Source organism: Neopsephotus bourkii, unplaced genomic scaffold (assembly GCF_033783945.1).
Source record: "Neopsephotus bourkii isolate Nb327-2 ecotype Australia unplaced genomic scaffold, CSIRO-AGI_Nbou_v1 NB_542, whole genome shotgun sequence".
In the NCBI taxonomy this organism is placed as follows: domain Eukaryota; kingdom Metazoa; phylum Chordata; class Aves; order Psittaciformes; family Psittacidae; genus Neopsephotus; species Neopsephotus bourkii.
The window spans coordinates 204,339-222,127 of record NW_026901043.1 but is presented as its reverse complement, the minus strand read 5'-3'; the positions used below and the strand labels follow the sequence as shown (position 1 = coordinate 222,127).

The 17,789-nt window shown below is 45.6% G+C and overlaps 1 protein-coding gene across 3 annotated transcripts; it reads right to left on the bottom strand.

Moving 5' to 3' along the window:
- Positions 1-919: 919 nt before the first annotated feature.
- On the bottom strand, positions 920-13,668 carry LOC133210957 (acyl-CoA (8-3)-desaturase-like). 3 transcript variants are annotated; one of them, XM_061350855.1, is made up of 12 exons: positions 13,435-13,668; positions 9,395-9,505; positions 8,910-9,107; positions 8,029-8,130; positions 7,740-7,868; positions 6,271-6,331; positions 6,072-6,148; positions 5,173-5,270; positions 4,751-4,847; positions 4,100-4,179; positions 3,556-3,681; positions 920-2,788 (listed from the first exon to the last, which is right to left on the bottom strand). In XM_061350855.1, exons 1-12 carry the CDS (start codon positions 13,627-13,629, stop codon positions 2,737-2,739), a joined length of 1,326 nt encoding a protein of 441 aa, XP_061206839.1. In that variant the 5' UTR covers positions 13,630-13,668; the 3' UTR covers positions 920-2,736. The 3 variants fall into 3 exon arrangements, with proteins under 3 accessions (XP_061206839.1, XP_061206841.1, XP_061206840.1); XM_061350857.1 differs by lacking the exon at positions 13,435-13,668 and adding an exon at positions 13,154-13,321; XM_061350856.1 differs by lacking the exon at positions 3,556-3,681.
- Between the last annotated feature and the right edge of the window lie 4,121 nt (positions 13,669-17,789).

The following is a 17,789-nucleotide window of genomic DNA, read 5'->3' as shown; positions in this document are numbered from 1 at the left end:
GACTCTGGGCATTTAAACCAAAGCCACTTGCTGGGCAACATCAAGCACTTCAGCATTGCTAAAACTCATGGCTCACCTAAACTACAAGCAGTGCTTTTTCTACTTACCTTATTTGAAACAATCCATCTGGTAAGTACGCTCAAAGCTTCATGAACTGAGCTGAAGTCTTGCTGTCTCTGTTCAAAACACGCTGGGAACACTCTACTTTTATAGTCACCTCATGGCTACAGCACTCGCATCCAGCAACCAAACAGTTTAGGCTGTTCCCCTCTTATCAGACGATGGAAAACCTGTTCTGACAAAGAAAGTGCCTTCCCTGCCTGGTGAAACCATTCCATTTGCATGTCCAAATTAAAGGTTCACCAAGCCCCAGAATGAAAGGACTAAACTTTATCTCAAAACCAGCAATTCTGGCCACAACACAAGATGGAAGCATTTTTGCTACCAGGACAGCCTGCATGGTTTTATCCAGAGTTGGGAAACATGGGTTAGGAGATGAAATCTCTCTAGAGGGTTTTTGAAGACCGTCTTGTCTTCAGTGTTTTCTCTTGCCTACCTTAGACAGCTCCCCACCTGCGCAGCTTTCTCCATACACCTGTAAGAGCCTAGCCTTTGGGACCAGAGCTCCCTATGGAGCTGAGATTTTAAACAGCTCTCCTGACTAGCATAACAAGTCTTGCTGCCCTTTGTGGCTGAGGGTCAACACTCCAAGGTTAGAGGGAATGCTTGGCAGTCCACTGAAGCTTCACCTGAGTGCCGACTGCCTGCTGCATTTAAGACCTTACAGAACAGCTCTTTATTTCACCAAACACGAGGTTTACAACAGTTCTCTCTCTGCAGGTGTAGACAGGCATTTGTTCCATGTTTTAGACAGCACAGGCTCTTACACAGACATATTGCACTCTGATGACAGCAACAATTGGTAAGATAATGAATTTTATTATTAGATGTTTCCTCCATCAACAGTTCTAATAGTAAGTGGGAAAGAAACAGAGCAGGAAAAAACCAAGGTAAAACAGTAACTAAGGCCCACTTTCATTATGGTTTTTATCAACAGTTATCAATGATTTAATGATTATTTTACTATTTCTGGTACAATTTTATTCTGTGCTTAACACTGTTGGCCTGGGAAAATGCATTTCTTCCATTCCCTCACAAGCCATCCTCTTTTTAGATGTTGAAACCATGACAATCAGAAAAAGGTACCATATCTTTGTCAAAATCAACCCACCCCTTCTGGAGTCTAAGCCACCTATTACTGAGGCAACAGGGTGATGGAACTGTTTTCACTAGTGCTATATCCTGGGTTGGCATCTCTAACGTGGGTGTAGTAAAGGAGAAGACACCAGGAAATGCAGTAAAGCTAATTCACATTCCAGTAAATCACACAGCACATTCCCTCTTGGGGTGTGTTTCAGAATCATAGAATAGTTAGGGTTGGAAAGGACCTTAAGATCATCCAGTTCCAACCCCCTGCCATAGGCAGGGACACTACACACTAAACCATGCCACCCAAGGCTCCGTCCAGCCGGGTCTGGAACACTGCCAGGGTTTTGATGGCACATCATCCAAAAGAGAAACACCAGCCATGTATTGGCTTATTGTGTGCCTATGGGTATGCAGCCCACTGACTTCTGTGACTGAAAAACACATTTAAACAGTACCCCAAGCCCCAACACTTCCACAACTTCATTAAATTTGCCTGCAGTGCATAGGAACACGTCATGTTCCATGGGCCAGAAGTCACGAGTTCTCTCCATTTAAATCACTCATCAGTTCAGAGGTTCAAAAGAGTGAAGCTTCAGATGACCACACACCGATTACCCCTTCTCTTCCTCAGTCACCCTTGTAGGGACATGCCATATTTCTGTATGTTCTGACTTCCAGTAAAGGGTTCAATACCAGTCAGAAGTATGGCACTGTGGAAACCATTTGCAAAGACACCATGAGAGGTCAGAAATGGGCAAATAACCCAGAGGCTTTCACCACAGAAGAGATGCAGAGGGCAACATTCCCACAGGATGTGGCATGCTGAGCTCGCACATCAACATGCCTGTGGAATAACCTCCACTTTTCCATTTCTCTACCTCAATTTGGGCTCTAATTAGCTCTTTTTCCTCATGCTTATTCCTAAAGAACTGCTGCCTGCACCTTTTCCTCCTCACCCATACACATACAAATTGGTTTGGCCTCTCACATGCTCCCCACTGCCCCTTGGTTTCGGCGCTTCTATTGTCATCATTAAATTACATCCAGGTATCTGAAAATACTGTACCTACCCAATTCCTTATGGCTTCCACACTTCACCAACTCCCATGTTCTTTGATTTTATCCTGTCTCAACTTTCCCACTACATTCATAATGAGAACCACCTCACAAAAGCCTATGTTAGATAAGAAACACCCCTCCTATACACTCAGCAAATGAAGTATCAGCAAACCAAAAGGAATCTGTTCCCAGTCCCAAAACTGCCTCCAGCTTGGTGGAACATAACCTCCTCCATTCAGCTTTTCCCCCCTAATTCAGCACCAGAGAAGTGGAATGAAAGAAGCACAAGAAGAATTAAAACCACATATTTTAAAAAATCATATTAATCACATTCATCAATGGAATTAAGCAGCGCCACCTCCCCACATCTGGCTTAGCCAGTTCTCTCTCCTCTGTTCAGTATCTTCATGGTGACCACCACAGGAAGCAACAGGGCAGGGGAATTCCTCTGCAGGGATACACTGCTTCTTATTTATGTAGATAGGCATCAAGCCAGAGCTCCCCTGAATCTTTCAAAGAGCTGCCAAGAGAGAACCACATTTCCTTAGAAACAGGTAATGAAATACAGCATCCAGAGAACAGAGCCTTGAGGGAAGTATTCCCATCTACAGATTAAGCAAAGGAGTTTACAGAACCATAGAATGGGTTGGGTTGGAAGGGACCTTTAAAGGTTATTTAGTCCAACCCTCCTGCAATGAGCAGGGACAACCAGATCAGGGTGCTCAGAGATCTTCACAGCAAGGCAATGCAGACTACAGCTCCTTGGAAAGATGAAGAACTAAAGCACTAGGGCTACATCAAAGACTGGAAGGCTGAAGCAAACAATATGAAAATAAAAGGAGAGAGTATGGCACAAGAGAGGCAGATGACTTTCCATAAGGGAGTAAGAAATATCTGGGAGGCAAGGAGGGGAACAAAGGAATAAAAGAAGAATGAATGAATGAATGAATGAATGAATATTCAAACTCATCTTTATGAAAACACCTCTTTAACCTGGAGCATACTTGGAGACAAAGGCACCAGACCTGGCATCCTACTGACCCTTCAGAACTGAAGAAAAGGAGCTCTCCATTAGGTCACTCCAACTGACACCTTCCATCTGCTGCTACTGGAACCAGCACCACAGCTGAAGAGTTTTCCAGCCCTTTCATAGTCATACTGTCTACAGCTCTTCACAGAACTTCTGTGATCCAAGCTGGCTGCCCCTCCTCTTCCCATGTCCCTCACTTATTCACTCTGGAATACTGGAAAACCCTTCCCTAGGGAATGCAGTGGGTTGATACATACTATACTATGTCTGCAAAGGCGGTGAGCAATGGCTTGCACTTGTATTCAATACCATGTTTGGCACACAGGGACTTCACCAGAGGAGCCACCTTCCAGTAGTTGTGTCGAGGCATTGTTGGAAAAAGGCTGTGGGAAAAGAATATGGTGATCCAATGGCATTCACCATCATCCCACAGAATTCCTGTTCCTCTTCTGTGCCTCAGCCTGGGATTGCTTCAACCTCCCCTTGTGCCCACAACCATCAGTGCTCTGCAGTGTCCCTCTCATGTCACTGCAGTACCTGCACTACCTGGGAGGCTGGTAATTCTCACTCCTGTGCCCTATCTGAAGTAGTGTTGGTGCTAACTGGTGATCCAAAAATATTCTGACCCATCACTTGGAGTTCCCATTCCATCCCCGCATAAACAGCCCAGTATTTACCCACATCATCTTTTGTTCTTGTATTAGCTGATAAGAGACACAGGACCCGTATAGGCTTTTCAGATCCAGTGGAACTAGCACTCCTTGAAATCCCCTCACATTCCCAACCTGTGCTTCAACTCACTGGTGCTCGATTTGGAAGTTCAGATGTCCGCTAAACCAGTCGTTGAATAGGGACTGATGAACATTGCAGGTTGCCTGGAGCTGAAAGGAAAAAGTACAGTTAACACTTAAGTCTTGTTTTGGGAATGTCCCTCCTCTTATACGTGCCAACAAATGGTAAACAGGCACAAGTTCCTCATTATCACATGCCTTCTGGCTGAATACAGCAACTCCAAAAGCTATCTCCAGTCAACAGGATGTATTTATTGTTAAGGACATAATCTGGGAGAACAACATTCACCACGTCAGTGAGATAAGCCATAACAACCCTGACTTTCACCCTTCTCACTTAAAAACCCCTATGTAATGGCTTCAGAACTATAATAAAACTGTACAGAGAGAGGTGTGGATCCTTCATACATGAAAAGCTCTCTATCTGAAGAGCATTACAGTAACCCTAATTCTTTTCCTTGAGGCTTCTGTGCTCAGCATTTGAAGCCTCCATCCTACCTCTGCACCTTCTTTTTTGCACTACTCACTCACTTCATATGGTGAGGACAAGCTGCTCATGTTTTCCTCTCTCAGTTCCCATCATTTCTGTGATCTTGGGCATTACATACCCAGAACTATAAACTCTCACATTTGAAAACACAGGGCTTTGGAAAGGTCTTACCTGGGTAGAGAACCAGTCCACATTCTTATCATAATCGATGTGCATCGGGATGTGATTCATTTGTGTAATCCAGACAAACCAGTTGCTCTCTATAAACCTGGGCATACAAACACACACAAAACCACTACTGATCTCACACCTATGCTGTACCAACTCAGTGCAAAATACTTGTACACATACAAGCTAGTCAGTGTTTGACAAGATGAACACTAGGAACCCCAAACATCTGATCAGCAGATGAGACCTGCACACACCTTCTAAAGACACGTGCTTGACAGACAACAACCTCTTTATGCTAAAAGGCATAAAGAGACAGAATAGAGCCAATGAGCAGAGATAAGGAGGAGGCTGAATAAAAGCTGACACAAAGGATCAATATAAACCAGATAAAGAAAATGAAGGAATTAGAAGTTGAATGATACCTGACTAACAGATGAAGCCCCAGGATACCCTTCACCCCCAGCAAGGGAAAGTAGGTGAGAAAGAATCGGATGTAGAAAGTCAGCATCCAGGCCAGGTCCTGTAGCATAGGGAACAGATAAAACTTCATTAAGAGGAAGGCTTACTTGTTCCCTTTAAAACCTTCCATAACATCTTCTCCTGATAAGATTTCTCTCCCCCCATCTCCTGACCCCACCACAAAGCAATCTGACACGCAGCCACCACGGACCTCCCCAGGCATCCCTGTGCCTGGGAATTATCCTGGTTGGGGCAAACACTAGAGAGGGCATGCTCTAAAGCATCATGTTTTCCTCTGAATCTAAAGAGGATGCAAGGAGTGAGAAAACCAAAATGCAACAATTAAAAGAATAAAGAGGTCTCGTCCTTTTTTGTTCCTCTTCGTATGTCTTGGAATCTCTTATTACCTTCATGGCCCTTTTCTCGTGACCATCCCACCTCCCAGGAAGATGCCTTGTCTCTAACCCCCACATCTCAGAGAGGAGACATCTTTTTCTTGCGTTTTTTTACCAAAGTCTCTAAAACCCATACTATTCCTCAAAGCCCTACATTTCCCCCTAACAAACTATCCCCCTAACAGCTCTGAAAGTCTACTACACATCCCCTATTCCACTTCACACTGAACTGTGAGGATTCAGTTTTAGGCTACCTGAAAGCTACTTGATTTTTAATAGATCATTTTGCACTGAATCCTCCTCCACCCTATCCCTGATTTCTGCTACTTTTCCCTTTTTTTTCTGTGCCCATAAGTTTTTACTGTATTGGTTTGGGAAAACAAAGAAAAAGAATGGCCAATTTCTTCCACTGAAATGTACCTATAAAACAAGGAGAAGGCACCATCTGCAACATGGAGCTAACTTACCACCCACTGTTTCCGCTGCACCACAAAGTAGAATATGTACCACTGGAAATAGAGAGGCACCAGAGCTGGGGGACCAACTAGAGTGGAGAAATGGATCGCAGACATTAACTGTGCCCTTTTATCCCAGTGAAACGGACTGGAAATGGAAGGGGTAGCGTGAATGCTGTCCACAGAACTGTGAAAGGGTAGGGTTACTCACTGATGAAGAAGTACTTGTGCTGGTGGTTATAAGGCATGAATTTCTTCTTTTGTACACCAAGCTGTTGAAATAAGCAAATTGGGCTGTGAAGACAGCTAAAGATTTTTGTGCATACACTTCTACCTATGCTTTTGAAGCAATGCATATTTAAACACTTCCTAAGCTTTAAAGGAGATGTCCTATCAAACCATGCCACTGCCTTCATCATCCCCTGGAACTTCAGTCTGTGATGATTTTCCGTCCCTGCCTCAGATGCACAAGAGGCTGGGTAGCCCCTTGCACCACAGACAGAAACATGCACTGGAAGCTCTTTCCCTACAGAGGGCACACTTGTCTAACAACGCTGAAATCGAAAACTACGAGGCCCTGGGACCAGTTTGCTGCCAATATAAAGCTTCATAAAAGAAGAAAAATCTATGCTATTATTAATGAAGATGAAACATGACCATGTGCAGAACTCACACTTACTTGCAATTAATCTCTAAGGCATAGAAATGAGCATCTAGACATTAAACTGTATCCACAGGAACAGGGGTGGATACATTATCCTCCCTCTGAGACTGCTAACTTTTCAGTGCTCACTGGAGAAACATAACAGATCATGTCACTGACTTCCTTGAGGAATTCCACTGCATCCCTGTACATGTCCAAAACAACTCCAAACAGCAGCCCACCCTCAATTTCAGTGCAAATCAGAGCATTTAAGGCAGGTGTCACAATGAATTCATGTAACCAGTTCTTTTAAGGACTGGCAAACACTGAAGCCATTCAGTTAACTTCAGAGCTGTACCAGAAACAGAGTTGGACTCCGTATGGGATCCAGTCTGACACCCACTGTCAGACTGAGACTAGTCCTTGCTTGTCATCCACTGCTTCATTTCCCAAACACTACAATTAGTCAAGCTGGCCCTGATAAAGAGAACTATCTGCAATCTTATCTTCATACAGCTGCAAGTCTCTCATCAGAGAAGTATGAACTTGTAATTGTGACAAATACTTCATTCTTATTTTAAAACATAGCAAAATAACTTCTATTTCTATGAGTATAAAAATCTCAGAGGTATTAAAGAAGTATTAAGGGATATTAGGGACTAGTGGGAGGCAAAGTAATATCCCATGAAAGAGGAGGGCAACTCCAACCATTTTCTGGATGGTACTTCTCATTTTACAAAAGCAGTTCTGATGATTTCTTTTAACCTTCAGAATAAATTTGGAAGATTTCAACCCATAGCAAGGTTGTATTAGGGAAAAGGACAAAAAAAAACCAACCCAAGTTGCAACATTAAGTATGTTACGGAAGCTAGAGATGCACCAGGGTCTTTTAATGTCTTGGTTTTCAAAGGCCATTAATGCCAAGCTGCACCTCAGTCACAGAGACCAAACCAACTAGTCACTAGTCTCCAAGCTCTCTGCAGCTTTCCAAATTGGAATCGTAACCCTGTAACCCCCCAGCTTTCACCAGGTCTCACCTCTACAGAGAGTGTTTTTCCCAAAGCAAAAAATAAGGGGTGCATGTTAACATCAGGGTCCTTTCGGAAGCAGTTGGGTTTAGCGTGGTGTTGGAAGTGGAGATGGTTCCACCAGCTGGCTGGTGCTCCCTGTAGGAAGGGGTGAGAAGAGAGTGCTGTAAAGTTGTATCTTCTGTCCTTATTCCTCCCTCCCCATTTGCATTTGCTTTCTTCTTATACTGAGACTAGTTTTGACCGCAGAGCATCCCAGGCCAGGCTCTAACAGCCCCTCTGAGCACTGAATGCCCACCTTCAGATGGCCGATCACAAACTTGTGCACCCAGTGATTCCATCTGGACTTGCTAAAGACTGAAAGGTGTCCAAAATCATGCTGCAGCCAGCCAGCCTGGGCCTGGAATTCAAAAACAACAACAAAACAAACGGTGCTGCTGAGGGAAAAGAAGGCTCTGCATCTGAAAAGGGCTTTCTCTTCTCCTGCTCCCACGCTCCTTGCAACATACCCCTGGATAGCAAGAGCATTTCCACTTCTAGGACCCAATCCAAACACTTCTCTTTTATTATGTATCAGTGCAGTCCAAACTTTGCCTGATGACTTTTAGTCCCAGATAGTGGTTTTCATGAGGAAGGGAAAATATCATGGAAAAACAACAAAATAGAAGACATGGAGCTGAGAAACAGCATTTATTCTCTTACAAAACTGCACTGAAATCAGCAACAAAGTCTCCTTTAAGACAGTTTGCTGCTGTCTCCTCCCAGTACTTGTAATTCCAAGGGGATCAGCTGGCCACTGGAAAAATAGCTGGGGCTTTGAGAGCTGCTCTGCCTTCTCCTCTAACTCACACTAAGTTCCCATGGGAACACTGTGGCTTGGCCCTGACACAGTGCCTTGGAGTTCTGGGCACAAGGGACCTCAGAAGCGTAGCGTGGCTTTCATTGTATGAAGAAGGCTGGGAATAAGGAGGGCTTTGAAGGACTACAGGAAGGAAAAAGCAGGGTAAAGCCTGCTCTAACGAAGAAGCATCTTGTGGCACTGTAATTTTGCCCCTTCAGGGAGAAGCAGGATTTTGGGAAGTCCACAAAGATTTCTCCTGTGCTTATGGCAATGCGCACTGAAGTCCCAAACGGTTGGCTTTTGCTCCTTCTAGGGCTTCTTTTTGCCTAGCTGCTTACCTGGACAGTGCCTAGAAGCACTGCAGAGAAGAGGAAAGGCACTGTAGATGCTCCAAAATACCAGATGGTGAGCCAGGCTGCAACATCCAATGCCAAGATGTGGCAGAGATACAGGATGAAAAACATGTGGTTGGGTTTGAGAAGCCCCATCTTCTCAACAGTCGCACGGAGTTCACGGAAATCTTCTACCAGCTGTTTCTGTGGGGAGACCCAAGAGTATCTGGTGGCCTGAAAATGCCTCAGGAACGCAAAGAGGAGCTCAGTTTGCCCTCTTCAAGGAGCTATTGTGGCAATAGGGAAAAGCTGAGGGTCGCCTGAAGACAAATCTTCACTAACACTACAAATAGTAACATAAAGAGGAAGCTTCATACCAACACATGAATCCAGGAAATACTATTGGTTTACGTACACGGAATTCTGGCTGCCAGAAGGAGAAGTTAAATAGCACTATTTCAACCCAAATACTAAGTTTTTAAGTTACTTACATTCTTGCTGGGCTCAAAGCTGGGTTGATCTGGTGCCAGTTCCCCAATCAAGAGTGGGTGCATATACTTTCGTACTAGTGCCTTGTCAAGATGAAACGCTGTGAAAGGATCCTGAAATACAGATAGAGGAAAAGGGTGAAGAAAAACAATCGTTCCAGTGGCACCAAAGATACCCTGAACTCAGCAGAAAGCAACCTAACTAATGGAGCTTGCTGAACCACGTTTTACTGTCACAAACCTTACTGTTTCTTCACACCATAAATGATTGCACAAAACTGAATTCTCTGTTACCATTTTCTAACTGGGTGCTGTTAAGTACAGGTCACCAAGAAACATGGGATCACACCCCTATTGCTTCTGAATCTGGAAATCTCATATCCTGTTGAACTTCAGCATGGATCATCTCAATAACACATTCCTCTACCTCTGTTTTGTCTTTAGTTTCTTAGTTTCCCTCAAGCCCTGTATCCTGAAACAGAAGTGTGACTAGGAAGAAGGGGTGAGTTGTTCATAGAATCATAGAATCACAGAATCACAGAACCATAGAATCAGAGAATAGTTAGGGTTGGAAAGGACCTCAAGATCATCAAGTTCCAACCCCCCTGCCATAGGCAGGGACACCTCACTCTAAACCATACCACCCAAGGCCTCATCCAATCTGCCCTTGAACACTGCCAGGGATGGAGCATTCACAACTTCCTTGGGCAACCCATTCCGGTGCCTCACCACCCTAACAGGAAAGAATTTCCTCCTTATATCCAATCTAAACTTCTCCTGTTTCAGTTTTAACCCATTACCCCTTGTCCTGTCACTACAGTCCCTAATGAAGAGTCCCTCCCCTGCATCCCTATAGGCCCCCTTCAGATACTGGAAGGCTGCTATGAGGTCTCCACGCAGCCTTCTCTTCTCCAGGCTGAACTCAGAACTCCAACTTTCTCAGCCTATTTTCATATATGAGGTGCCCCAGCCTCTGATCATCCTCGTGGCCTCCTCTGGACTTGTTCCAACAGTTCCATGTCCTTTTTATGTTGAGGACACCAGAACTGCACACAATGCTCCAACTGAGATCTCACGAGAGCAGAGTAGAGGGGCAGGATCACCTCCTTCGACCTGTTGTCACACTCCTTTTGATGCAGCCCAGGATACGGTTGGTTTCTGGGCTGCAAGCGCACACTGAAGCCGGCTCATGTTCATTTTCTCATCGACCAGCACCCCCAAGTCCTTCTCCTTGGGCTGCTCTGAATCTCTTCTCTGCCCAGCCTGTAGCTGTGCCTGGGATTGCTCCGACCCAGGTGTAGGACCTTGCACTTGGCATGGTTAAACTTCATGAGGTTGGCATCAGCCCACTTCCCAAGCGTGTCAAGGTCCCTCTGGATGGCATTCCTTCCCTCCAGCGTATCAACCGAACCACACAGCTTGGTGTCATCGGCAAACTTGCTGAGGCCGCACTCAATCCCACTGTCTATGTCAGCGACGAAGATGTTGAACAAGACCGGTCCCAACACTGATCCCTGAGGGACACCACTCGTTACAGGTCTCCAGCCAGACATTGAGCCATTGACCACAACACTTTGTGTGCGGCCATCCAGCCGGTTCTTTATCCATCGAGTGGTCCATCCATCAAATTGATGTCTCTCCAATTTAGAGACAAGGATGTCGTGTGGGACGGTGTCAAACACTTTACACAAGTCCAGGCAGATGACATCAACTGCTCTACCGCTGTCCATCAGTTCTGCAGCCCCATCATAAAAGGCCACCAGATTGGTCAGGCAGGATTTCCCCCCATGCTGGCTATCACCAAGCACCTTGTTGTTTTTCATGTGCCTTAGCGTGCCTTCCAGGAGAATCTGCTCCAAGATTTTGCCACAAGAACTGGGTCAGGTAGCTGAACGGGGAAAAATAACAGGGCAAGCAGGACACATACAGGTGATGGTGACCCACATCAATCTCTCAAAAGCTCCATGTTGTTCCAAACACACTTCCTTGGCAATGTCCAATGCTCACTCTGCTACACCTTCCTAGAAAAGATTTGTTTTCTTGCTACCTGCCTCCTGCTCCTCATCTGGTTCCCTTCACAAGGCCATTCTCATTCTTACCACTCAAAAGACCCTCTTAGGGAAATCAGTTACTTTTACCATTTAAATGTGATGTCAACCTCAACCAGGCAGCCAGGTGAAGAAAAAACTCATTAGTGATTGTTATCACTGTAGATTCTATCACTACATTTAGATTACAAATCCCCTGAGCACACATGGCAGTTTGGCATCTACTTCCTATGGAAACCTCCCTTTTGCATATTCCTCTCCCAGTGTCCAAACTAGCGTACATTTTACAATCTCTCTCAGCCTATATGGATGCTTTTCTTCCCTAAGGCAGTATTTGCCCACTGTGCATCAGTCTGCAAGCTTCCTGCCGCATGCACTGTTCAGCATTATCAATTACTATGTCACTATTGCATGATCCTAGAGTAAATTGTCCTTTTAAAAGATTTCTGGTCAAGAAAGAGGTTAAAAAGTGGCTGATGCTGCCAGCTCCGGGTCAGCCCTGTTGCATTTCAGATGTAGCATCCTCTCTGCTCAGGCTTATGTGAATAAAGGAGGGAAAGAGGAGAGGGGGAACTACATTTGCATTTTCTCAATGGAAGAGTGAAAAAAAATGGGGAGGAGTATGTGGGCAGATCAGAGGAGGATGGTACCACACGTTTAGACCAATCCTTTCCATGCAGGTTGTAAAACCTGGCAGCGCATTCCCAAAGGGAGGTTAGGGACCTGATGCACCTTCCAGAAATCAGAACACCCCCGGGACATTTAGCAAACTAAAAGTGTGCTTTGGGCTGTGTTTAATTTCCTCTTTTTTTTTGTCTTTAGGGTTTTTTTTGGGGAAGGTGGGTTGGTTTGGGGTTTTTTTTTTATAAACCTGACTTTATTCATTTCCAAGACAAAACTATTGGAAAATTTGGAATTTACTTGGCTCAGATTCCTCACTGGTCAGCAGTTCAGTTGCACCCAGCAGTGACACAGAACATAACGCCTAAAGAATGCAGCTGGCTGCAATCCCACCATCTAACTGTGCTCATTCAGGCCCGTGTGGTGGCCACTGTGGCCCATCCTGACCTCATGAAGTATGCTCAGATTCCCTTATTATCCTTGGCTTGAAATGATACACAGCAAAGGAAGGCACTACATCTCAAGTTCCATCCTTTCTGGTCAGGGACAACACTGGACTGAACCATAGCCCATCAAAACCACTGCAGAGGTAGCTTCACATCCCATACCTGCCTTTGGTTCCAGTAGGAGAAATGCATGTTCTTTGGTGAAAGAGACAAGCAGACACAGGAAGGAAATACACTGACAGATTAGCACTGCCAATTGCACCGCCGCTTCCTCCCCTTCACAATACTCACTGGTGTTCAGACAGGAACGATTTGTTTTAAAGGCTGCAATACGACTTTCAGTCACGTTTCGCACTAGTGCCACCCCTTGGAGACACTACGCTGGGCTTTTTAAGTTAAGGGGAGGCTGAACACGCTCGTACGCTTGCAAACAACAGCTCCATCCTTGCACACCACAGTGTCACCATGAGTGACACCGTAAGTCACACCTCGGGTGTTTCTGTTCCGCCCTGGCCTGTGACTGGACGTGTATAAAAGCACAGTACTGTTATTTACTGTAAGTATGCAAAAACTATTAGGCTCCCCCCCCCGAAGGCTGCAGACACCGTATTCGTGCACGGTTTAGTTACTCTCTTCAACAACGCTACCGTGTAAAACCAGTCAGAAACGGCTCAGTATGGAGCTCCGCACACCGGAGCTACGGGTGGCTACTACGGACCATGCCCCGGTGGCCACAGACCAGCGGCTGGCCCGGCTCCACCACCGGATTTCGATCCCGACCCTCCGCCACGCGTGTCCCTCGCAGCCGGCAGCCCGGCGGAGGCACTTCTGCCCCTTCCTCTTCCTCCTCCCTCCCCGGGATGCCCTGCAAGAGCCAGAGCACGGACACGCCGCACCGCTGCCTTCCCCCCCCCCCGCCGGCCCTCACCGTGGCGTCCTGCCCGGCGTAATGGCTGATGACCCGGGAGCCCCCCGGGTGCCTCCGGCAGAAGCGGCTGATGTCGTACACCTTCCTCTCGATCACCAGCCATCGCTCCTGCGGCGCCTGCCCGCGGCCGTTCCGCTCCCCGATCTCCTCCCAGGTGAAGCGCCGCAAAGCCGGGGCCGCTGCGGAGTCCTCCATGCTTGCGGCGAACTCGGCTCCGCTCGGTCCGATTCGGCACCGCCACCCGAGTACCCCCCCCGCGCTCCCTCCCAACCTCCTCTTGAACACCGGCCCGCTGGCCCGCCTCCCATTGGCCCCCCACGCCCTCAATCCCCGCCTCCCCTCTATTCGCCCGCTCCCATTGGGCCCCGCTCGCCTTGTGCCCGCCCCCCCGGCTGGAATGGGCTGTGGCGGCTGCCGGGCCCCCAGGACAGCCCCGCCGTGCTACTAAGTCGCAGCGACCGGAGATGGGGGCGGAGGGGAGCTTGGTGATGGAAACCTCGGAAAAGGAGGAAACTTCGGCCCCTTGCAACAGGCAGCTGCCCGGCTGTCAGTCTGCAGCCTTCCAGTGTCCCAGGGGTGTCTGTAAGGGTGCTGGAGACTGGGTATCAGGGTCTGGATAGGACAAGGGGTGACGGCTTCGGACTGAAACAGAGGAGGTTTAGGTTGGAGATAGGGAAGGATTTCTCCCCTGTGAAGGTGATGAGGCGCTGGCACAGGGTGCCCAGAGAAGCTGTGGCTGCCCCATCCCTGGCAGTGTTCAAGGCCAGGTTGGACACAGGGGCTTTGAGCAACCTGCTCTAGTGGAAGGTGTCCCTGCCCACGGCAGGGGGGTTGTAATTGGGTGATCTTAAGTCCTTTCCAACCCAAGCCATGCTATAATTCTATAGTTACAGGCTGTAATACAGCATTGATCCAGCTGTAGGCACTGGAGGGAATGATTTGAGCCAATCTGAGGGCACCCTATAGACCTCATCATCTTCCCTTCCTCAAAAAGTAGCCCATTACAAGATGCATTCCTAAGGGTGTCTATGCTGATGCCAAGGCTGTTGCAATGCCTTCACTTCCAACCAAGGAAATGGGATAAATGCACCTTTATATACATTTACTGATTGTATCAAACAGGGGCGGGGGAGCGCTGGAGGGTAAGAAAGATGAGCAGGCTGACAAGAACATCAAGCAGTTTAATATAAGAAATAAGAAGGCAAGAAATGTGGAAAAGGGACCAAAATATCAAGTGGCTGGTCCTTGATGACTTCACTGTTGGAAAGGAGAGAGGCTTGGTGGTCAGTGTTACATGGCAGGTGAAGACACAGCCTGAAAATTCTATCATGAACCCAATATAGGATCTGGGGCAAGGAGAAAAGCCAAGGAGCGAAGCCAGCAACAGAGGAACAATGCATAGACTCTGCATCACAATTCATGCTGAATTTGCTTTTTAGACCACTTCCACAACCTGTTTCTCCTTACTTGTGGGCTGAGGATGCTTTATGTTCCCTGCCCTTGGTTTCATTTCCTCTTTCCAGCAAATCCCCCCACACACACACTCTTCCAGCTGACCTACCTCTCCCTTTCAGCTGCCAGGTTGCTTCTGTTCCTACAGCAGCTTCATTTGCAGCCAAAGGGGGGAAAGGTGTCACCACAGGTATATCACATAATACACTTGCAGATGATTCTTCATACAACAGACTACTGAATAATCCTAGAAGAGTGAATGAAGATAAAATAGATCCATTCTTGTGGAACTTCATCCCTATATATTACAAATGTACATTAAAGAGCCTCCCTAAACATTCTGCTCCCTTCTTGCTTTCCCTAGTAGCCACAGCCTTCTCCCTGAACTCTCATTACTGATTCCAAATGTCTTTGTTTTCATTCACACCTTCCGATCTGACCTAGTTAGAGCAATTCCAGTTGAATGTAACCATAGAAACAAAGAACCACCACACTGCATCCCTTCTTGCTCTGAACATCACCTGATCGCTACATCACCTCTTTCTAGCTTGGAATTCTATGCCTGCAAAACATCTTATATTTCCCTCCCTTCGGCAATGGCACAGTTAATGAATCCAGTGAGGCTTCCCTGCTTCTACACACTTGCACTGTCCTCCATGAAAGAAAAGGTTCTCTCCCCATCTCAGCAAAAATGAAGTTGCTTTGTTTGTTGACTGCTGACTATCTCACAAACACCGCTATGGAAAACATTAATATTTAGCATCATTTAAAATTCAAACATTATATTCAGAATGGTGTAGTAATAATTTCATTTTCTAGCATTTTTTTGTTATCTATCACACACAAGAAATCATTGTCCTAAATCTAATGGATATTTTCATTTTGACTTTTCATCATGAATACAGGGGGCACTGGTCAGTTTTCTTTTTCTTATACACCACATTGAAAACCACCAAACTCTATCTTCCTAAACAAGTTAAACCTTTGGAAACTTGCTTTGAGGGATCTTAACAATAGCCAAAAGCACCACTGAGTTTTGTCTGCAAGTCTTGTTCCAAACAAGTACAAACAAGAGCAAGCTGCTGCCTTGCTCTCCTCATATACCTCCTCTGATTTCAGCAGGACCAGAAGCTAGAAGGGCTGTTAACACCTTATTAACAGATCTTCCCTTAAATTATACAATAACCCTTGGAATTATCTTCAAAGCTTCTTCTGACATCAAATCTGTGGCTCTGTTTCTTTTCACCTCAGTAGGTGATTCAGCCCAATATGTCATGGAGCCTACTTGAATCATCCAGCTCTAAGCAGTGAAGGTTTTTGTGTCCTGCTCCAGGCTTCCAGTTGACAGCACTGGTTGGTTCTCCTGTACTTGTCATGTTCAGGGTGTCACAGGGTTTCACAGAGGCCCAGTGAGAATGACTTTATTACAAAGAATGAGATCATTGTAATAAAGACAGCAAGGGAAACCCAGCTGCCATTATACACTCACTAGCACCCTGCCTTCAGCTGCCACTCTTGGAATAAACAGAGTCAACCTTTGCTTTTCCAATGGCATTTCTTCTTTTCAGTGTTCTCCTTGCTTTACCTCCACTTCTTCCACCTCTATTTCTCCTTACTACCAATCCAGCTGTGACCCAGCTTCCTAAGCTATTAAGGATCACTGAAAATCCAAGGGGAGATATGAGATGCTTTTTGATTCAGTCTTCTGATCTAAGCTGCAGTTCATTCTTAGCATCATAGATGACCTGGGATCACCAAAAGACAATGAAAATGTACTAAAGCTCTTTATGTCACTACCATGATTTGCCTGTAGCATACTTTAAAATACCTGAGTGACCCGGTGGGTGAGGGATCACGAAGTCCCTGGACATCTGGGGACCAAACTAGTAATACAGAGAAATGGAGGAGATGGACTGAAAGGATGGCAGTCTTTATTTTACCTTCTTGAGCAGGGGAGAATGAGTTAGAATAATGGAGGGAGGAACCCACAGAAAATAGGATATGTTAAAAGAAAATCAGCAAATACTGAAAATCAGTTTAAAATAGCAAAGTCTAAAAGAAGAATCAGTTCTTGGCTTTTGCCCAGCCTAAGAAAAGCTTAAGATGCAGGGTGTATGGGAATTACAGTGTGAAGATTTACAAGATGCAGGCTGTCCCCAGTGCAATTTAAACAACATTGATGAAGCAAATGCAGGAGGAAGACACCAATTTTAGCTTCATATTCCTTGCAGGGAAGAGCTGGAAACTCTTGGTATCTCACTATAACACTACTCCAGCATTAGGCTTAGGATCCACACATGCATTGGAAGGATTAGGATAACACCAAAAAAGGAGTAGATAGCAGAAATATTTCCTTTCTTCTTGTCCACTGTTGCATTCTTGGGAATGAGCTGTAATAGTCGAATAATTTGGACTAAATGAGTTAGTGTTGTCCCTGAACTATTGGTTTGGATTACTAACACTTGATACTAACAATAAGGTTTGGGATACAAACCGTGTTTCTTCAGCCTCTTTTAACTGCATGGAGTATTTTCTCCAGTACTCGTCCCTAACAACTGACTGTTAACATTTAGCTGCAAAAAATATACATGATAGAGGGAAAGAATGAATATATTGTAGTGTGGACAACCAGAGGAAGATTGTGATTTGAGAGGAGTTTACATCCTGCCAGAAAAAGCAACCATGAATCACTATATGTAATGGATGGGGTTGCTGAGATAAAAAAAGAAGTATATTTTTTGTCCTCTAAAAGATGTAAATTCAGATTAGTAACTGAGGAAATAAAGCAGTAATTGTTTAGAGTTTTTCATGTTTGAAAGCAAGATCGGAGTAAAAAGAAAAGGAAAGAAGCTGGTGATAACAGGAGAACATCAGTAGAATGCACTTTTCATTATAAATGAGAT

Coding starts and splice junctions, on each gene's coding strand:
- LOC133210957 (XM_061350855.1), bottom strand. CDS start 13,629: ATGGAGGACTCCGCAGCGGCCCCGGCTTTGCGGCGCTTCACCTGGGAG. Junction 5,271..6,071: donor TGCAGCGGAAACAGTGGGTG/GTAAGTTAGCTC, acceptor CCTATGCTACAG/GACCTGGCCTGGATGCTGAC. Junction 4,848..5,172: donor GGGCTTCATCTGTTAGTCAG/GTATCATTCAAC, acceptor TTGTATGCCCAG/GTTTATAGAGAGCAACTGGT.